The 20,115-nt window shown below is 45.1% G+C and overlaps 1 protein-coding gene across 1 annotated transcript in view; it reads left to right on the top strand.

The window, feature by feature from the left end:
* The window catches only part of LRMDA (leucine rich melanocyte differentiation associated), a 1,122,731-nt gene that overhangs the window by 549,329 nt on the left and 553,287 nt on the right, over positions 1 to 20,115 (top strand). The window contains exon 3 of the mRNA XM_088019786.1: positions 8,886 to 8,955. Within this exon, the coding sequence (XP_087875912.1) occupies positions 8,894 to 8,955 (62 nt within the window). The 5' untranslated portion in view covers positions 8,886 to 8,893. The remainder of the gene's footprint in view (positions 1 to 8,885; positions 8,956 to 20,115) is intronic.

The following is a 20,115-nucleotide window of genomic DNA, read 5'->3' as shown; positions in this document are numbered from 1 at the left end:
AGGACCATGGACACTCCGTGGAGGATCACTGAGCACACATGGTTCTTGTATCTATCTTTTTGTCAGCAAGGTCTTTTTCTCTTTTCAGCTTCGCTTATTGAAATACCACATAACAATCCTGCGTTTTCAGATACTGTAGTTACTCTTCTACTGGAATGGTTTCTTTGGCTTTGACTAGACAATATTATTGTTATGTTCTTTATTTAGACTTTTAGGAAGTAAGAAATAGGATGCAACAAAAAGATAAATCCTGACCCGCACTTCTCTCACACATACAGGCGTGTGGCTGGCTACGCACAGGTAAACTTTAGAGCATGAATCTGCCTTCCACAAAATTATGGTGTTAATGAAGTTGGCCTTCAGTGCATCTCTTCTTACATACGTGCCCCATTTTTTGCTACAGATCACCTGTTAAGTCTTCCAAACACTCAGCATTCTTATGCCAGTCACCATCGGGGCTGATCTCCTTCTCTTTAGGGTGTCATTCACTTTCCTGAAGACTCTCTATGAACACATTGTCTTTGGGGTAGATCACAATTCATTATGACGGTCCTGATAGGCTGAGGGAGTCTGGAGTAGTGAACCAGGAAGGGGTGGCACGCAGAGCACTGTACATTGTTGTTGTGTTGGGGCGGGAGGGCCTTCAGAGTACCCAACCGTTGCAGTATGGAGCCATGGAAAAACAAAACAAAAACACTTGATCTTAGCCAAAAGGCCGAGAAGTGATAAAACAAAACAAAAACAAAGAAAGAAATCTTTTCTCAAGGGACAGAGTGACCAAGTATGTTTTTCTCTGAGATGTTGTTGAGGGTGGTGAAATATATTTTACATCATGACCCAGTACATATGTGTTAATACATATATATGACTGAAATAAAATGTTTGTGAAAGGGCGTCTGGGTGGCTCAGACAGTTAAGCATCTGCCTCTGGCTCAGGTCATCGTCCTGGGATCAAGTCGAACAGCGGGCTCCCTGCTCAGTGGGGAGTCTGCTTCTCCCTCTCCCTCTGCCCCTCCCCTCCACTTGTGCACTCTCTTGCTGTCTCTCTCAAATAAATCTTAAAAAAATGTTTATTAAAAAACAAACAAACAGTTCTTCATTCACTTTTCAGGGGGTGATTCTCCTCTACTTTTATCTCCTGGAGTACTTGGCAAGTGATGTGGTTGACCCTCCTAGGTCCCTCCTTTGCCCTGCAGGGGAGCCGCAATGGGGCTTCTCATGCCCTCTGGGTCCTCAGAGCCCTCATAAACTAGGTCATTATTGTGTTGTGAAGGTCGTGTGGATTCCTCCTATTAACATGAGTGGCCAGATTTCCATAGCTCTTAGGCTTTGGCCCCAAGTTGGTTGTTTCAGTTAGTGGAGAGAAGCATCTACAACAACTAGATTCTATAAAGCAAGCCAAGGTGATTTCAGCCTGAATGACTTTAGGTGCTCACTTACTATCCATGTGGGAATAGTTACATAGGAGTCATGAAGGTGTGGCTTTGAACTGGATTTTGGCAGATGTCTCCAAAAGGGAGTAGGCATTGAAAGCTCCTGAGATATCCTTCTATGGAATTTGGGGTCTTGCCTTATGTCATTCAGCACAGAAAAGGAGAGAAACCAAATAGATCCAGGCAGCGGCATAATTCTAGTAGCTTCCATTATTGTGCACCTAATCTGTGCAACAGGCGTTGTTCTAGATAGGCCCCTTGCATGCATTATCTTTCAATCTTTCCAGCAGCCTTGCAAGTAAGGTATTCATCTCTCTGATTCATAGACTCAGAGAGGGTAATTGTCTGGCTCAAGGTCATACAGCCCACAGGGATTTAAATGCAGACTGGGCCTGAAGGCATCCTGTGCTCTTCCCGCTGGGCCACACAGGCTCCTTGGCAAGTTGGCTTTCACCTGAAAGCTGGGAAAGAGCTTGGGGGGGAGTAGTGAACAATCCTGCATGTGGGGAATGTGGAAATCAAGCCGTCAATGCTTGCAGACCCGTTTTCACCATGCAGAAGCATTTCAGTCATCCTCTCTGAACCCACGATAAAGCTGTAGCAGAAGCAACTGAGGAGATACTGGAACTAAATTAAAACAATCAGACATGGGCGCCTGGGTAGCCCAGTTGCTTAAGCAACTGCCTTTGACTCAGGTCATGATCCTGGAGTCCTGGGATCAAGTCCCACTTCGGGCTCCCTGCTCAGTGGGGAGCCTGCTTCTCCCTCTGACCCTCCCCCTTCTTGTGCATGTGCTCTCTCTCTCATTCTCTCCCTCTCAAATAAATAAACAAAATCTTAAAAAACAAAACAAAACACCCCATCAGACACACTGACTTAGAACCTCTTTCTTGGTCTCTCATTCACTGCCTTGCTGTGTGGCTTTCTTTCGGTCCTTTCTGAACATGAAGCAATGACCCCAATTCATTGTTAAGTGGCTGAATGTGGCTGGGGTACTGTGGGTTAGTGGCAGTTCTGATGATGTTCATAATACTACCTATTATGAGTGCTTCACACAGGCGTGACACCAGCCTGAACATTTTACAATTATTATTTAAATACCTTCTGATAATCATGTCAAGTAGGTGATATGATGCTCATTTTCATTTGAGAAGACAGAGACTCAGAGAGGTTAACAAATTTGCCCAAGATCACATAGCTAGAAGTTGGAACAGGTGGATTTGGACCCGGGATTTTCTGCATTTCAAAGCCATCCTTAACCATTTCACTCTGCTGATGAGGCAGGTGGCTCCAGAAGCAGGTAAAATCTGTGCCACCTACTTGAGCATGGATTTTCCCAGTGTTGCTTTTCATGGGTGTTAATTTCTCTCTATATAGTTAAAGTATAAGCATCTGGAGGGCAGGGGCTGTGACCTGTTAAGATCAATTGCTTGGTGGTGTGCAGTATAAATTGGAATAGTGCATTGCTTTTCTTCCCCTGGGCAGTCATTCTGCTTTCTCCACACTGCTATTGACAGAGAACTCATAACCTAAGGGATTGGAGAAGGAACGCTATCAGCAGCTGGACTCCCTTCTGTCAGATAAACTTCACAGAAAAGATTTTCGGTATTGTGTCTTCAGCCCACTCTGGATTTTTTTATATCCTGGGAAGCAGTAGGACACACAAGAACTCTGCTACTTACATGCTGGATGCCCTTGGGCATGTTACCTAACATTTTGCACCCTTGACTTTTTATAAAAGGGCTCTAAAATCGTACCTACTTCATGGGTTGGGGTTTTGAGAATCAAGTGAGATGATGCATTAAGAGATCATTGGTGTGGCCACTGACACATAGCCAGTGCTCACTAGAATGGAGTTCTTTGTGTTTTATGTTTTGTGTTGTATTTACTGAGTTGAATTCTGAATTTTGCATGGACAATTACAGGAGTAGAGTATCAGGTTGAAACTTCCATAGGGCAGGGTTGGTAAAACCCATTACGATAGGATGAAAGTTGGAGGTTTGGGAGATAGTGAAAAGATGTTCTTGCCCTTGAAGGTATATGAATTGTCTTCTGATTCATTTCAGTTACATCATTAGCATATGGACATGGGGGTAAGGAGTACTCGTTAGTGCATGACCTATCCCAAAGTGAACTTTGGTGGTCATAGCTTGTCACATTCACTTCTCCCATCTGGCAGAGAACAGGAATCTTGCTGCTAAATGCAGCCCTCTTAACTTCTCCATGTGGCCTGCCATCCAATTTCAGCAGCAAGAAACTAAAAATATTTGTTGATGAGAAGTCATTTCTCTCGTGTTCATGCCTCACTCATCACTAGCCCTGAGCAAGCAGCCTTCCAGCTGCCACTCAGAACAGGGCTGCCCAGTGCTGGCCCTCAGCAAAGAGTGTGGCCCCTGGGCTCTGGCCCCTAGAACCCAGTTAGGGGGCAAGGAGGAGAGATGATCCCAGGAAGAAGAAGAGAGGCCTTCTACTCCCTGCTCAGGCAGAAGGCTAATCCCTCTGCCTGTTTCAGATCGGAGTGCAAAAAGGGATCCAGGCACGTACGTGCCCTTTTTCTGGGCACTTCCACTGCCTGGGACAGCTGTGCCACTTTGTGTCTAATCCACTCAGCACCCAGCCTCCAGATCTTTGCTACTTCTCTTCCCCAGGATGTAGGAATCTTCTCAATGGATTCTGTCTACTCTTTGTCCTTGGTCTGTGGCTGAACTCGGGGCTAAATCACCTGCCTGCTCCAAGTCCTATCCATTCTTGTCTGGTCAGAGGATGAGTCTTAGAAGCAGTTACTGCAGAGAATACCACCAGGCTAGCATTTGAAATTTTATAGCCCCATACTGGTGATCCTTTAAATGTAAGAAGATTATAAAAGAATGCTTAAATGCAGTTAGAAATGTGGCTTTGTTGGATTTAAAAGACATGATTCACATTTGTTTGTTTAATCATTATGGAAATGCAGTGTATGTATGTATCCCAAAAGCATTTTTAATTTTCCTGACATAGCTCTCATTTATATTCAGAAGTTACATATTTTAAAATAGAGCATATGTCAGGCGCCTGGGTGGCTCAGTCAAACGTCTGCCTTCGGCTCAGGTCATGATCGCAGGGTCCTGGGATCGAGTCCCACTTTGGGCTCCCTACTTGGTGGGGAGTCTCCTCACTCTGCCTCTCACCCCACTCATGCATTCACTCTCTCCCTCGCTCTCTCAAATAAATAAAAATCTTTAATAAAAAATTAAAATAGAGCGTATGTCTATGTGTACATATGTGTGCAAGCACATGTATGCACATGCATACATACATATGCCAAAAGCCTTCTATTTTTCCTGCATTTTATCTCACCCCTGTAATGCTGCTCCTCATGTGGGGGGGCAGGCCAGGCAGTGCTGGGGCAGAGCGAGTGAGCGGTCCTTGTGGAGTCCTGACCATGTTCCATGAGGTCGTATGAGAATGTCAATGTCAGGGTGGATTAAGTGGCAGACCTTTCCTTCAACAACTTTGTGACTTCGCTGGGTTCTTGCTGAGCTCATCCCTGTGCGGCAAGCGGACAGTGAGTGCTGGCTATGGGGCCGGATGGGCACTCACTGCTGGAAAAAGCTGCTCTGGTCCTATGACACCTGGCTGTCAGGATTTCCCGGGGGGCGGGGGATGCTGTGTCCCACGGGGATGAGATCCAAGCTGGCAGCTGGAGGTGTTGGAGGGGAGAAAGCACAGACCTTGGTGGAGCTTTGAGGGCAGTGGCCTGGTCTGCAGAGCGGAAGGAACAGTCAAGGCCACGGAGCTGTCAACTTCTCTGTCACATGTCCTCCCCGTAGGGTTGGGGAAGGCCTGCCAAGCCTGCCAAGAGAAGCAGCCATGTGGCTGCTGATGGTTGAAGGGCCCATGTTCCGCACAGAGGGCCCGGCGCAGGAAGGACACCTCCGTCATGCAGTCTGAGCAGGAGTGTACCATGTTTGTCCCTTTGTCCGTTTCCCTGTTTGGGGGGTCCAGGGAATGCGCCGGCCATCCGAGTCCATGTCCGCAGCCAGGTGAAGGGTTCCTGTGCCTTGCCGCCGGAAGGCTGCCATGCGCGATTCCTGGGCATGCACGGTGCACGTTGGAACTCGGCTTCAGCAGGAATTGTTGAGCCCTGGGTCTAAAAGGAATGGTTTCAAGAATATAGAGAGTGGTGGGTTCTTCCTCACCCTCTGCCCCAAACATCATTCTTAATAAATCTCAAGTCATTAAATGTGTGAGTCTTCAAGTCCAAAGCCTGAGAACCCTGATATATTATAATGGTGAGAATGAAGATTGTTTTCTAGTTATTTGTATTAATACAATAACAGCCTGAATATATAGTCCATGTATATGGTTATTTGTAGCTGAACTCCTTGTCCCCCGAGGTGGGGAAAAGTTTGACGGTGGCCTTTGAAGAACGAAAGCCATGTGGGAGGGCACTGAATGTGAGGGCTTAGCACAGCTGTTGTACATTTATTTTTCTCTGGTTTGGAGGGAGAAATCTGAGGAAGAATGGGAAAGGAAGTGAGTAGGAAAAGTAAGAAGTTTTTTAAGACGGAGAGAAAGTAAACAGGCAGAGGTGTTCGAGATACCAGCCAACCACGGCCTCCAGCATACTGCATGTTCTATTAATCAGAATGTCAGTTTAAATGAACACAAACGGAAAGTTATTAGCCCACATATCTGAAAAGGCCAGGGGTATATGTGACTTTCAGCACAGCTGGATCCACAGCCCAAATCCTAACAATCACAACTGACGTCTCCACCAGCCTCGGGGAACTACTCTCCTCCCGGTGACTCTCAGGCTCTCCCTTCAAGGAGGCAGTTTGTCTGCTAACCCCACAGGGCTGCCACATTATCTTCCCAGCAGCCTCCCTGGAAAAAGAGAGATTCCCTCTTACCAGCCTTTTCAGAAAACCCAAACTGGGTCTCACATCCCTGACTGGGTCATGTACCCATCCCGAACCCGTTTCGGAAGTCCATGGGATAGGACTGGCCAGGCCAGTGGATAGGCCTGCCTGGAGCGCGGGGTGAAGTCACCTCCACAGAACTCAGGGATTGAGCTGTGGGAGGTTCCCAAGAGCACATCAGCATGCTCTTATCAGAAGAAAGGCCCATGCACCCTGGGCAGGCAAAGACCTGCTGAAGAAAGATGGGACTGGGCTGGAAGGGGATCTGAAAGGAATTATTGACATAACGAGGAGTGAAGGTGGAAACCCAGGAAAATCAAGCCTGCCCGAGAGTCTAGAGGTTGCATGTCAGAGCGGACTTGGCAGAACTTCTCTTGCATCTAACAGGAGTTGGGCAAGATGTTTTCTAGATGGCACTTGTGATGCGGAACATCCTTCCTGCTCTCTCCCCCCCCCCCCAACCCCATGAAGATATGGAATTAAGAGATAGTATTGTTTGGACAATTAATCATTTCTAGAGCCAATTATTTCAGAGGGTTTGAGAGTTAGGACAAGAGAGACTCCCAAGTTGGAATGAACATTTTGAGCACCTACTCTTCAGCAGATACCAGTGATTAAAAAATCAGTATCATTTTTTTCTTTCTTTGTGAAGTATGGATAATTTTACAATGGCAGTTTCTTGAAACTCTCATAATCTTTGATGAAGAGGAAATATTTTCTTCCTCTACGACTAAGTTACACAAGCTGAGCTCCCTGGAATACCGGGGTCGGGGTGGGGGGGTGGTGGGGGAGTGACTGGGTGCTCTGCAGGAAAAAAAGTGAAAGTATGTGCTTGATGAGTTTTGAGAAATCTTGCATCCCCTTTCCCCTGGGGGAGGGGGATTGGTATTTACAATGCTCATTATCATATTGAGGGCTCCGAGAAATTTGACAATAAGAAAACCTTTATAAAAAAAAAAAAAGAAAAAAGAAAACCTTTAGATTATGTGACCCTGGGATACTTTTCTCAAGGTATTAGTATAGTGTTGAATATGGTCCATAAAATAGAGCCTAATGAATCGGCCGTAGTTTCTTTAATTTGCACACACAAAGCCATCTGGAAAGGCTTTCATCACTCAGTCTTGTCTCAGATGTTGGAAGGGACCTCCCTCCACTATGAATCTCTGAGCAGGGGTTTCCCCACCTCTAAGCCAAACATCTCACCATAATCAGCTTTCTGGGAGATTTACAATGCAGATAACACTGACTTTTCACTGCCTTTGCCTCTTTGGGCTTCCTCACCGGTATACAGCCACAATAATACCCATGTTTTGGCCCCGAGAAGACGGACTGAGCTTAGCTTTGCCAATATGACCTTCTGCTTGTGGTACCCAAGATGATTTGGGGAGGTGCACAGATACATCATTAATCACATAGGGAAAAGCTACTCCCTTTCCAATTCTCTTTCTGTCCTTTTGATCATAACAAGGAGAAAGTCTCAGTTTGGAGGTAATATGTCTTTATTTTTTTGTTTTTATTTTTTTTAGGCAGCTCTCACGCTTAAGGCCTTCAGCAGGCTGCTATACCTGACTAAAATTTAATAATATATTGTTTTCATTGTGCATATTTCTCTGATTACTTTCTCCTTATGAATCTGAACACTTTCTACTTGTGACATGTGATCGTGGCTTTTCCTTCATGATACTTACAGAGAATCCCCTTTTAAAATAAATATAAGGGAAAACGAGTCACTTAGAGTAATGGAACGAATGATATTTTGAGCAAGATAATTCGCTTGCTTGGGGAGGAGGAGGGGGTTGCTCTCCTGGGCACTGTAGGATATTTAGAGCAGTCTTGGCCTCTGTCCACCAGAAACCAGTAGCACTGCCTCCTTCCATACATTGTCACATAACCTCTGGGGGTTGTGATTGTGCCCGGGCAGTGAGAACCACCAGTTTGAAGATGTAAAATAAAAAGCGGTGAATAAGAATGGTTAATGGTATGTACACATAGCAAACATTGTGAAGGTATTACCGTGACCAGGTTTGAGCCCAGTGATGGTGGAGTGACTGGAGTGCCATTACTGGCCTTGGAATGGGACACCTCCACCCCCCACCCCCGGACCCCATCACTGGCTTCACTTTAGAGTCTTTCCAGGTGGCTCTGTGTGGCACATCAGTGACAACCCCTGCTCTCCTGAGCACCTGGGAAGAACTAGCCAGGGCCATGTTGTTTGTAGATGTCCTTGCAGAAGCAGTAGACGTCCAGGAAGGGAGAGATGCACACCCCGGCCCCATGGTACTGAGTTGCCAGAAATTTGGTGGTGGTGGTGGGGGGGGAATGCTGAGTCATAGTTTCCTTCATTCAGGAATTAACTTGTGCTCTTGAGAGCTTGAACTCTGGTACAACACGGAGCTGGTGAATGAGCAAGGTTTAAAGATTCATTCAGCTTTAGCATCGGGGAGGATTGCCGGGTACTTTCATTAATTGGATTCAGGTTATATGTGTTTCATTAGAAGCAGCTACGATCACTAATGGACTGACCCCTGCATCATTTTCTGTTCTGACGCAGGAGGTGAGATGGCTCCTCTTATTATGTTGTGCTTGCTGCTTCTGCTGACACCGGATGCTGATCAGATATGGTCCGTGGCCTTCAACCAAGCTCCCTTCTTTTATTTTTTTATTTTTATTATTTTTTTAAGATTTTATTTATTTGAGAGAGAGAGAATGAGAGACAGAGAGCACGAGAGGAAAGAGGGTCAGAGGGAGAAGCCGACTCCCTGCTGAGCAGGGAGCCCGATGCGGGACTCCATCCCGGGACTCCAGGATCATGACCTGAGCCGAAGGCAGTCGCTTAACCAACTGAGCCACCCAGGCGCCCAAGCTCCCTTCTTTTAAAAGAAAATTTTGTTTTCATTTTTAATAAAGAGGCCCCAGGCTTAAAATAAATCGGGCTTCACGTTGCTTCGCTGCATGCAGCAAAGGCACAGGACTCGAGAGAAGTGGGTTTTCTTGCTTCCACCCAAAGCCCTTCTTCCCCCGCTGCAGCTCTCCACAACCCAACAGGAGACAGAGGCGGGCCTGGGTGCATCGGGCCGCTCCCCAACCTCCGCTTGACGTGCGGTTCATCTGCCCCTGCTCTGGCCTCTCTGTGCTATCCCACCAACACTCACACAGTCCTTTCTATGCTTTGTTGTTTCGAGAAGTTGGGGAAGAAAATCATTAGGACTCCACTTGGCCCCCATTGCATTTCTCTCTCCTTCTCTGGCCCAGATTCACATTGGATCAGAACAGAATTTCACAACAACACTATTATTAATAATGGTAGTATAATACTTATTATTCCCAGCACGGCAGCCACAGAGTGCTCCTGCAGAAACATGACCCCTCTGCTAGAAACCTTGCAAAGGCTGATGTCCTCCCCGCTATGCCCACTCTCTGCCCTCAGGCCCCCTCCCTGCTCCTGGCTTCCTCTACTCCGGCAGCTCTGTCTGATCCTTGTGACTCCCCAGACCCTACTTGGAGCTGTTTCCCCGGATGTTCCTGTTCTTTCTCTCCTAGTATCCATGAGGCTCCCTCTCTCCCTTCCTTCATTCATAAGAGTTCTGTCCTCAGTGAGGCCTTCCCTATTGAAAATAGCAACTCTGCGCTCTGCCCCGGCTGTCTCCACTGCTTTATTTATGTGCACAAACTTAACAATCCTTGAACATGCTGTACACTCCACCTTTGCAATGACATTGCACACAGTCCATCCCCAGAATCCAGCTCTACGAGGGGTGGGTCTTGTCTAGCCCCCAAGGGATCCCTAACACCTGACACATAAGAGGTGCTCAAGAAATTTTGGCAAATAAGTGACTGAATGATATTACTAACAGAAGAGGAGTGTTTTGGGGTTGCAATGTAGTTCTGTGTGCACGTTCTTGTTGGACCTCACCACAGCCCCAGGAGGCAGGCTAGGCAGGTGTTACTATCCCACCTTTACAGATGAGGAAAGGGAGGCCCAGAGATTTCCAGGGGTCTGTCCAAGTTCACACAGCTAGGAACGGTAAAGCTTGGATTCACTTCTTTTGCCCCCCATGCTCCCCGGGCTATTTACCTGTGATATCTGGCATCTCTGATTCTGATTCATCTCTGACTCTGATCATCTTCTAGAATTCTAGGGCAGTTGCAAGTGAAGCCCGTAGACATGGGTCACGGGACCAAGTAAATGAGTATCATGGTGAAATCTTCCTTGTCCACTGCCTCCTCCCAGATGGGCCACCTTCCCCAGGCCTTCAGTATAATTAGCCCGGAAGCCTTTGGCCCTGATGCAGAAGCTATCTGTTACTGCCGTTCATTAAGACAGGCGACACGAGATGAAATATTTTAGGTGAATCATCTGGCCTAATTTAGAAAGGCTCAGTAGGGCTGGAGCCTTTGATTTATCAGGGAGAGGTATCTGTTATCAGAGAGATCCACACACGGACTTATTTATTATCCAGAATCTGTTTTTAATTTCAGAGATTGTTTACCTAAACTGCTCTGTGTCAGATTCCAGGACGGATTTCTGCTTAGCATTTAATTTTAGATACTTGCCATGGTGGACAGTAAAAAATGGGGCTCTAGAATTTGTAGTTTCATTATGAATCTTACCTCCTGGCAGCCTCTACCAGTAGTTTGTCTTTGAAATCTCCTTGGTACTTGTTAACCCTGCTCTGCTGTGGAGAAGATATAGTTTATTTATTGGACTTTGCCCATTTATGAAAAAGTGCAGAAATTATTAATGGTTTAGTATCTATTAATGCATTACTTGGGTGGAATTCAAATTCTAATATTTATGGTAAACCCCTTTATAATGAAACGGGCAGAGAATCAGCTCTCCTGCTCCTTAAATCTGGAAGGCTCTAGATGCTGTTGGAATGGCTCCCTGTGAAATATGAGCCCTGCTGGCTTTATATTTACAAGCATAAATAAGAAATAAGTACTTTGGGTTGGAGGAGAAATAATTAAGAATATTTATGTAGATAATAAAGAAGAAATGGTCCAGTTTGGTGAACTGTGTACTTGGGAAATGCCAGAGGCTGCCAGGCCCTGGGCAGAGATGGGGGAAAGATTAGGGCTGGGAGATTGTGGGTGTGGGCAGGGTGTCTGGAGACAGCAGGAAGGGGGTCCTCAAGAAGGGTACCTGAGGCCATGGCAACATGTGAGTGGCTGTACGCATAGAGCTTAGCTGTGGGAATCATGAGCCCTGGTTTGGAATCCTACACCCTGGTTTGGAATCCCACTCTTCCCTAAGGTAGCATGGCTCTTTGATGGCCCTCATTAAACTTTTCTGAACCTCAGCTTCCTTGTCTGCAAAGTGGAGCTGATGTTTCACAAAATTGACATGAGGATAGATAGTGTAGTTTTAAAATTGCCAAAAGTAGTCAACAGATCTCTGTCCATGAGGCCTAAAGAGAGAAACTGTTGAGGGCAAAAGTGCAAGAGTGGGGTTGGAAAAAATCTGTGCATGTATATGTGTGTAAACACATAGATAGGTACATTTTGTATCTACTTGTGTATGTGTATGTACATACACACCCAGACGTGTACATGTTTGGTTATATGTGTAATTGCTTGTTGGTGAGCAGGAGGAAAGGAATATAGGGCAGGCATACATAATGAGCCTAATAAGGAAATAGAAAAAAATTATGGTCTCAAAGCACTGTTGACAAATGGGTACCTCTTACCTGCCAGGGCCCTTCTGCCCAAAGAGTCAGGCTTAGGTTCCCTGAGCTTTTTCCTGTCCAACTGAAGCTTTTCCCTGACCACCTCCTGGTATGAGCTAAAGGGTTTGGTTAAATGTCTACATTTCCAGGGATCTAGTAAAGGGTTATAAAATCATAACATATTATAACAGAAAGGAATCTCCGGGATCATTTAATTTAGGGATGACAAATAAGTATATTGCATAGGAAAACCTTATGGTGGTGGTTTCCAGAGGTACTGTTTTGAGAAAAATTGTTGAGTTGCTGCTGTGCTTAGCGGTTCCATGATTGATTAGTGATGCCTATGAGGGGTGATGAATGGGAAATTGATGACAGAGTTCACATTCTCTTGGTTTTTGTTTTGGTTTTTTATTTATTTTATTTTATTTATTTATTTTTGGTGCAAAAGGTGATTTTATCAAAGCATGGGGACAGGACCTGTGGGCAGAACGAGAAGCTGCCTGTTTTTGTCTTTCAAATACGGAAACCAAAACCTAGCATGATTGAGTGAACTGGCCTGGCTGGACTGACAGAGTGAGTTAGGGGTGAACCAGGACCAGACTTAGATCTCTGGCTTCCAATATAAGCACTTCTTATGTCAGACCATATTGCCCTGTGACTGTGTACAGCCTCTGTTCCTGCACGCCTCCCAGAGGACAACAGTCTGCTGTCCCTGACTTATGAGAGTATGGATTCAAGTAGATGAAGTGTTTGATGTCTTCCTTACTATGTGTGGTGGCCTACAGAGACAGCTAAGGCCAAGATACTATTTGGATTGATGATGATAATGACAACAACTCATTTAGTTAGCTCCTTCTATGTCCCAGGCCCTGGAAGGGCCATGCATTTGGTATATATTACCTCATTTAATTATAACAGTCTTATCACTGAGTGATAGTCTCTGCATTATGCACATGAGGAAAACGGGGTCCACATAGGTTAAGAAACTCTGTAGAGTCATAAGCTAGCAAATATCAAAGTCTCTCAGACTTTAAAGCATGTGTTTTTGATCACTGATCATATGAATCTATCTCCTACAGGCTTGTCAATGGTGTCATCCATTGGGGTAACATTGAGGCAGCCTCTGACTAACATTTATAAAGACTTACATTTAAAGTAGCAAAAGAAGATTAGGAAAGTCAGCGGTCAGTGCTCCTTATAGGCAACTTTTAGTAGAGGAGAATCTTCTTTCCATCCTAATGCAGGACTTCCTTGTGTCTATTTCTATGTTTATGGCCATGACTCATGCAAGAGTTGGATGGAATTGGATAGATCATGTCTCCAGTTCTTCATTTATGCATGTTGTAGGCAAGAATTAATACCATAATGATTCATAAAAGTGACATTTCTGGTGAGCACACCTGCTATGCTAATTTGCTAAGGGTGTAGATGTTTCCTGACTTCAGAAGGAAGTGATCCCTGATACTGGAGAAAGGAACAGTCTTTCCTCTAGCAGGCTTTGACTCTCTTCCCTTTGTGAGGGGAGCTTGAGTAGTTAGTCTCATACCCAGAGGTTTGACGACCTCCTCATAGTGACCCAGGGAATGGTGGTGGGTGGAGAGTATCAAAGCCCTGTTGTGTGGGAAGGCAGAGACCCCAGTCATTGTAATCCTGATCTTACCTGAGTAGCTATAGCCAAATTGCACAGCTTCAAATTCATTCATCTACCAGTCTTATCCTCTGGCTGCATATCAGCTTTTAAGTACCCAGGTTACAGGGTATTATCTTAACGTTCAGGTTAACTGTCAAATGAAAATAAAAATTAATAAGGTGGGGGAAAAAAAAGAAGAGAGTGTCTTTACTTACAACTCTTAGTGGAGCTTGTGGAAGGGCAACATCTCAATCCAGGGGATTCCCATGTAGGCAATGGGCTTGCTTCTCTGCATGGCACAGTGTGCTGGCCTTTCCCTCGGGTGGGGGAGGGTTGGGTGTGGCATCCTTTCTGGGATCACATAGCAGAGAGCACAGGAAACTCGGTGATTCAAAGTTGCTTTCCTCTCCTTAGAAAGGTGTCCTGGGGGAGGCCACTTCTCCTGCAGCCGGCAGTAGGGATTGGGTGTTAGCTGTGATGATGATGATGATGAAGAAGAGGAAGAGGAGGATGCCGGGCTAATCTTTGAGCAGAAGTGTCATCACCTGGCTGGCACTGCTCTAAGTAACCCACGTAATCTTCCAACATCAGTTTGAGGATGTTATTATTGTTGTTCCCACCTTGCCGTTAAGGAAACTGTGATTAAATAATTTGCTCAAGGTCATGCTATTGGTACAGGTGGTAGAGGCGGCCTCAGGACAGAGTCTGTGCTTGCTGACTGGAAGTGCTTGTTGGGCGCGGAACACTCCCCTTGACCCACCAGTCTCCAGCCACTCTCTCTTCTCCTCGCTGAGATTGTTTTCCTTTTGGTCAAGAAGAAATGTAGAGGGATGCCTGGGTGGCTCAGTCGTTAAGCGTCTGCCTTCGGCTCAGGTCATGATCCCCGGGTCCTGGGATCGAGCCCCACATCGGGCTCCCTGCTCAGCGGGAGGCCTGCTTGTCCCTCTCCCACTCCCCCTGCTTGTGTTCCCTCTCTCGCTGTGTCTCTCTCTGTCAAATAAATAAAAAAAAATCTTAAAAAAAAAAAAGAAGAAATGCAGAGAAGAGAAGGCAAATCCATATAGAGCATCTCAGCAGGTCCCTTCTATCCGGAACTCTCTCTGGCTTATCTTCTGGTTGGTCACCTCTCCCTCACCTGGATCACAAATGCCCACCTGTACTTCTCTGACCCCAGCAAAACCAGTTCTCAGAACTTCCATTTGCTGTAAATTTGAGATGATTCATGGAAACTCATTGTGTTACTTGTCCCGGTAATATTTGTATTTTAACTGTAGTCAAATTATTAAAGGTAGAATTTCAGCTACAACCAACCATGGCCTGCTTCCCATGCTGACCTTAGGCCAACCTGAGATTCAACGCTGGGAATTCCCTTAAAACGGCTGCCACTCATTCTCTTTGTACTTGTCCACAAGCCAATCAAGAATACACATGGAAGGTAAATTACCCCTGGTTTCCACATGATCTCCAGTGGCATCCTCTGTATGTGAGCTCCGTATCGCTCATCCAGCTGGGAGATGATCCTGCACTTAGTGGTCTTTGCCCAGCCCAGCCTAGCCTGAAGCCAGGCAGCTGACTTGAGGAGCATTTCTTAGGTGGTGGGCGTAGGAAGCTGGAGTCTGGGTGCTCCATGTTGCTTGGGGCCACGATGCTTGGACTAAGGCCGGAAGGAAATGGTACTTACCTCTGAGAAGTCCAAATTGTGGATATCTTGCCTTGCCTGCTCAGGGCTCTTCTACCTATGAGGCCATCTCCTGAAGGCACCATGTTTTTTATATAACATTTTGTCCCTTTAGAAATTATCGTGATGGATGTCAAGAGCTTTCACACCAAAAAAAATATGTCACATTAGCTTCCAAGTTTCTGATTGTCTAAATAACGCAGCAACTCAACATACAGCTGTCTGGCATTTTGACAGTACAATAACCCATAATTCTTCCTGCCACTCAACACTTCAAGGTTAGCATTTTGTAGTTTGCTCTCAAGGAGTATTCATTTAAATTTTCAAGTGCAGAGTTGAATGTGGCTGCCTCATACCTCCCTTTTGATCTTTCCTTTATTAACTTGGGTGCTCTTCCAGTTTATTACATATACTTTATGGAATGCTCATGCATGTGTATAAACTTTTTTTTTGAGAAGTGGAATGTTGTTCAACTTCTATTCTCTGTATGGTTGGGGATAAGAGAGGGAAATAGCTGCCAAGCCTCAGAGGGCGGCTACCCAGTTTGCGGTTCCCAAGCACTCACCACGGAGTGAAGTGAGAAGGAAGAGGCAAGAGGACCGGATGACTCTCTCCTGCCTCCTTTCAGAAACGCTGCCTTCTGAGGGAAAAAGGAGCCCCGGGTTCTTAACTTTCTCAGGGAAGAAACTTGTTTGCTTGGTCTTCTCTTGATCCTTGAATCACAAGGAGGATTATCGGACTCGCAGTTAAGTCTCCGACTTAGCTGCTGGTTCTGAATCGCCCTTCCTGGCTTGGTTACCACTGGTCATTCTCACAGGCAAGTTGACTTCCCTAGATGGGAGACTGGGTTATGAAGCTGGCTTTCATCAGTTGCCTGCATAACCTTGGCCAAGTCAATCATTGACCTCTTTGAACTTTTTTCCTTATTTTTAAAGTGTGGTTCCTAGCCCTCATCATACCTGCCTTTGCAGGCTTGTAGCTAGATGGAGCTGAAACCATAGATGTGCATCCATCCGCATGTGCTTTGAATTATTGAGAACTGTGCTCTCTCAGTGTGAGACATCAGTGTGAATTTTTCCCTTCTAAGCCACTGCCAGTGTACATCCCTGATCTACATTGCTGCCTATAGTAATCGAGTGGCTTATTGTGATGTGTGGGTCATTTTCCGAGACAAGGAGACTCAGTGTAATGTCTCCTGCCATGAGTGGGGTTTATTTATTGGCCCTTCTTGGATTGCGTTCAAGGGAGAATTTCTGGATCTCAGGGACCTCTAAGACATCTCAGGGTCTAAAGTTTCTAAGGTAAAATAATTGTTTTAGATCAGTGACTAACCAACTGGCTCAATAAATGTGCTTTGCCTGTGAAAACCCTAACTCTTCAAACTCACTAATCGACTTTTAAGCCCACCGAGTTAAGCACAATTTAAAAGCCCGAATGTGTGTGTAAGAAGAATCACTGTGTTGATATGAAGGCTCTTTACACTTTCCAAGCCATTAGAGTGATAAGCATCTTACCACCACGGAGCCCTAAAATCTCTGGAACATCATTTGCTTGTTGAGGCCTATTGGAATTGGTGCTCCTGGCAGAAGAGGATGAACTCTTCTTCAGCAGCCTTGGGATGCACCTCAACAAATCTGGGGCAGACTGCCAGCTGGATATCACAGAATCTTTGTGTCTAAGCTCATGGGGAATTTCTAATGTGTGGAATTTGTCTGGTTGGTTGGTTTGGTGGGGAAGAGTCTGGGTTGATGTTCTTCAGGCTCTTGGAGGTTTCATGAGTTCTCATCCTCAGAACTGGTCACCTTATTTGCTGTGCATTTGCTACTTGTAGAAGGAGTCTGAAGTCTAGTACAGTCCACTGGGGTTAAGATGGTGGAACATCACACAGTTCCATGCTCAGAATAGCCTTGGCCTGGGAGGCGGACAGTTTGACGGGGTTAATCACAATATTTAGTGACTAGCTACAATGCAGTCACTTGAATTATGTATCATTCTACACATTTCAAAGTGCTTCTGCTTGTGTTACTATACCTGATCTCAGAATAGTGCTGTGAAGTAGACATGATCAGGGGTTCTAAAATTATGTTTTTAAGGATGCTTTTTTCTGATTATGAAAGTAGTGCATATTCATTATAGAAATTTTGGAAAATACTGAAAATCATAAGGAAATTAAGATTGCCTGTAAATCCACACTTGCCAGAAATAGCCCCTTATACCATTCTGGTATATATCCAATGCCATATATACTCCTTTTGTGTGTATATACATATATCTGTGGATTATATTTTTAAGGTTGGGATCATTCTATAAAGATAATATTTTGTTTCAGGCCTTTTACTTACAAACATTTACACATGTTATAAGTAGTCCTTGAAAACCCAATGTTTAATGTCTTAATCGTATTCTGTTATAAAGAATGTATGCATCATGATGTTGTTGAGTAACTAGGTTATTTTCTGTTGCTCCCTATTCTACTCAGCACCATGAAGAATGCCCCAGGAAATATATCTTTTTTTTTTTCTTTTAAACACACCTCTGATTATATCCTTAAGGTAAACTGTTAGAAATAGAATGGCTAGGAAGTTTCTATGCCCCTTCTTAGTGCTGTTATACAAAATGTCAAATTGAAAGGCAGGTATTTTATCCTCATTTTATAGTTGGGCAAACTTAAGAACAGAGGGTTACACTGATTTGCCTAAGGATGCACAGCAAGTCCGGGGAGGAAGTAGGTACCTCTGTGGTGGCATTGGCCTCGCTGGCATCTCTCACCACCTGGAGTTGAGAACAGCAGCTCCTGCAAAGGTGAACTTTGTTTTACATGGTGGTGATTGTGGGCTGTCTTTACAACCCTTCGTTAGGTGTGGCTTGTGGTCCAGATGCTACTCTGCAGCCTGTGAATTGGAGATTAAATAAGTCTTTATCCCAGAGCGTCAGTGCGTCTTAGGGCTTCCTGGGCTCTCCCTCTGTGCGGCTCACTCCCCCATACAGCGTTATCTCAGAGTGGTGACCGGGCCACCTGCCTGCTTGGCTCCCTGTTTATCTCCCACATTTGGGGAGAATGCCTGTCGAGTTCCAGGCCTTGCGTTGGATGCAGAGGGTATGACAAAGATGTGTTTAGTCCCGGTCCGCAAAGCTCAGCTGGGGTTGCAACCCAGAAGGCAAACAGATCATTGATGAAGCATGGTGAAGACATGGTTGTGGGCCTGTGGAAGAAACAAAGTATGATTTAGTGAATTTGATAGGGATGTTCCTGGTCCATGACCAATCTCACTCTGTAGCCATGGCGGGTCTCCTATTTCAGGGTTTTGGTTTTGTTCAAACCTGTCCCCCAAAGTCTCCTCACTTTCCCTCCTTTTGTCCCTTCTTTACTTTGACTTGCTTCCCATTGTTTTTGTGGATAGCTAGCATCCAATAAGTAGCTGATGGAGTGGCCCAATTACTGGGCCTCTGCTTGCCTGTATTTGGGTTTCACTTCTGCACTCCTAAACTCCTGACGAGTTGCACCAGTCCCAAAGTCTCATTTTCCTTATGTGTATAGTAAAAGAAAATAAGTGGGTATTAAAAAATAAGAGCTAACATTTTTTGAGCACCTATTATGTGCCATTTGCTGTCATCAGGGCTTTACACATCTTAACTCATTTAAGCTCACATACCTTTGTGGGGTAACGGTGACGAGTATCCCCATCCTCCAGGGAGGATCCAGGGTCCAAGGCCATACAGCTGGAAGGTGGCAGTCTGACTTGAGAGCTTGCTCTCTTAGTACCATACTCCACATTTTTTAGGACCTTTTCCTCTTGTATTCATCTCCTTTCCTTACATTGTACCTGACACGGGAGTTTAATACCAGTGGTTTGGGAGAGCAGAAACTTTCTTGAGGTGGTAAGTTACTGCCTAGCAAACACGTGGATGTCCACAGCCTTGGCCATTCCCCCCGGGTGGCTGTGAGGTATCCCAGAGCCAGGGAAGTATGAGGTTGAGAGAGACCAGAGAGGAAAAGCTGCTTTTTTATACCACCCATTCACTTGTTCACTGACCAGCTTCTGGAGCATCAGCTATTTGAAGGTCAGTGGACTATGTGATGGACCAAAACAGATGTGGCTTCTGCTCTTGGGACAGTTGTGACCCAGAAAGTGGGGAAATATGTCACAAAGCTGGTGGGATGGTTGGGAGAGAAAGCGGTAAGAGTGAAAAATGTCTCCAGGTTGAAATACCAGCTCTTTTCAGACCTGTAGCGGACTGTTGGTTCTGCTTCCAGGACCGTCTTTTTCTCCAATGGACTGCTCGTGTTCCCGGGTCTCTTGCAAGTCCAGAATGACTCTCGTAGCACTCTCGTTGTCCAGAGCATTTACACCAGGGCTGCGTTTTATTGTTGTCATAGCCCCTGGCTTACAAAAATATGCTGCGTCATAATGGAGGGAGAAAAGGGAGGAAAATAAAGCCAGGTTTAAGATCAGTTGTAGAATTTTTTTTCTTCCTATTGAGATTTATATAGTAAGCCAAAATGCCTGGGGCTTGGATTGATTTGAATGAAAAAATATAGATACATATATATGCATGCTTGAACAATGTCAGGCTTCCAGTGTGTCTCTGGTTCTTCTCTAAGTCCCCAATCTAGGGGGTTCTTCTGTAGCTTGATTCCAGCAAGAACAGGCACTGCTTCAGTGTTCATTTCAGTGGCATTGACAATACTGACAATATAATTGACCTAAAAAGTTCTGGATTTCCTGTTAATGCACTTTAGAAATGTACATCAACTACCAAAAAAAAAAAAAAATCATTTCTATCTACATTTCACTTGATTTCCATT

The sequence above is a fragment of the Eumetopias jubatus genome, unplaced genomic scaffold, assembly GCF_037043125.1.
Source record: "Eumetopias jubatus isolate StellerSeaLion01/CBP00866 unplaced genomic scaffold, mEumJub1_p1.0 scaffold_17, whole genome shotgun sequence".
In the NCBI taxonomy this organism is placed as follows: Eukaryota; Metazoa; Chordata; class Mammalia; order Carnivora; family Otariidae; genus Eumetopias; species Eumetopias jubatus.
The sequence above is the reverse complement of the archived record's forward strand: the minus strand, read 5'-3'. Positions and strand labels throughout refer to the sequence as shown.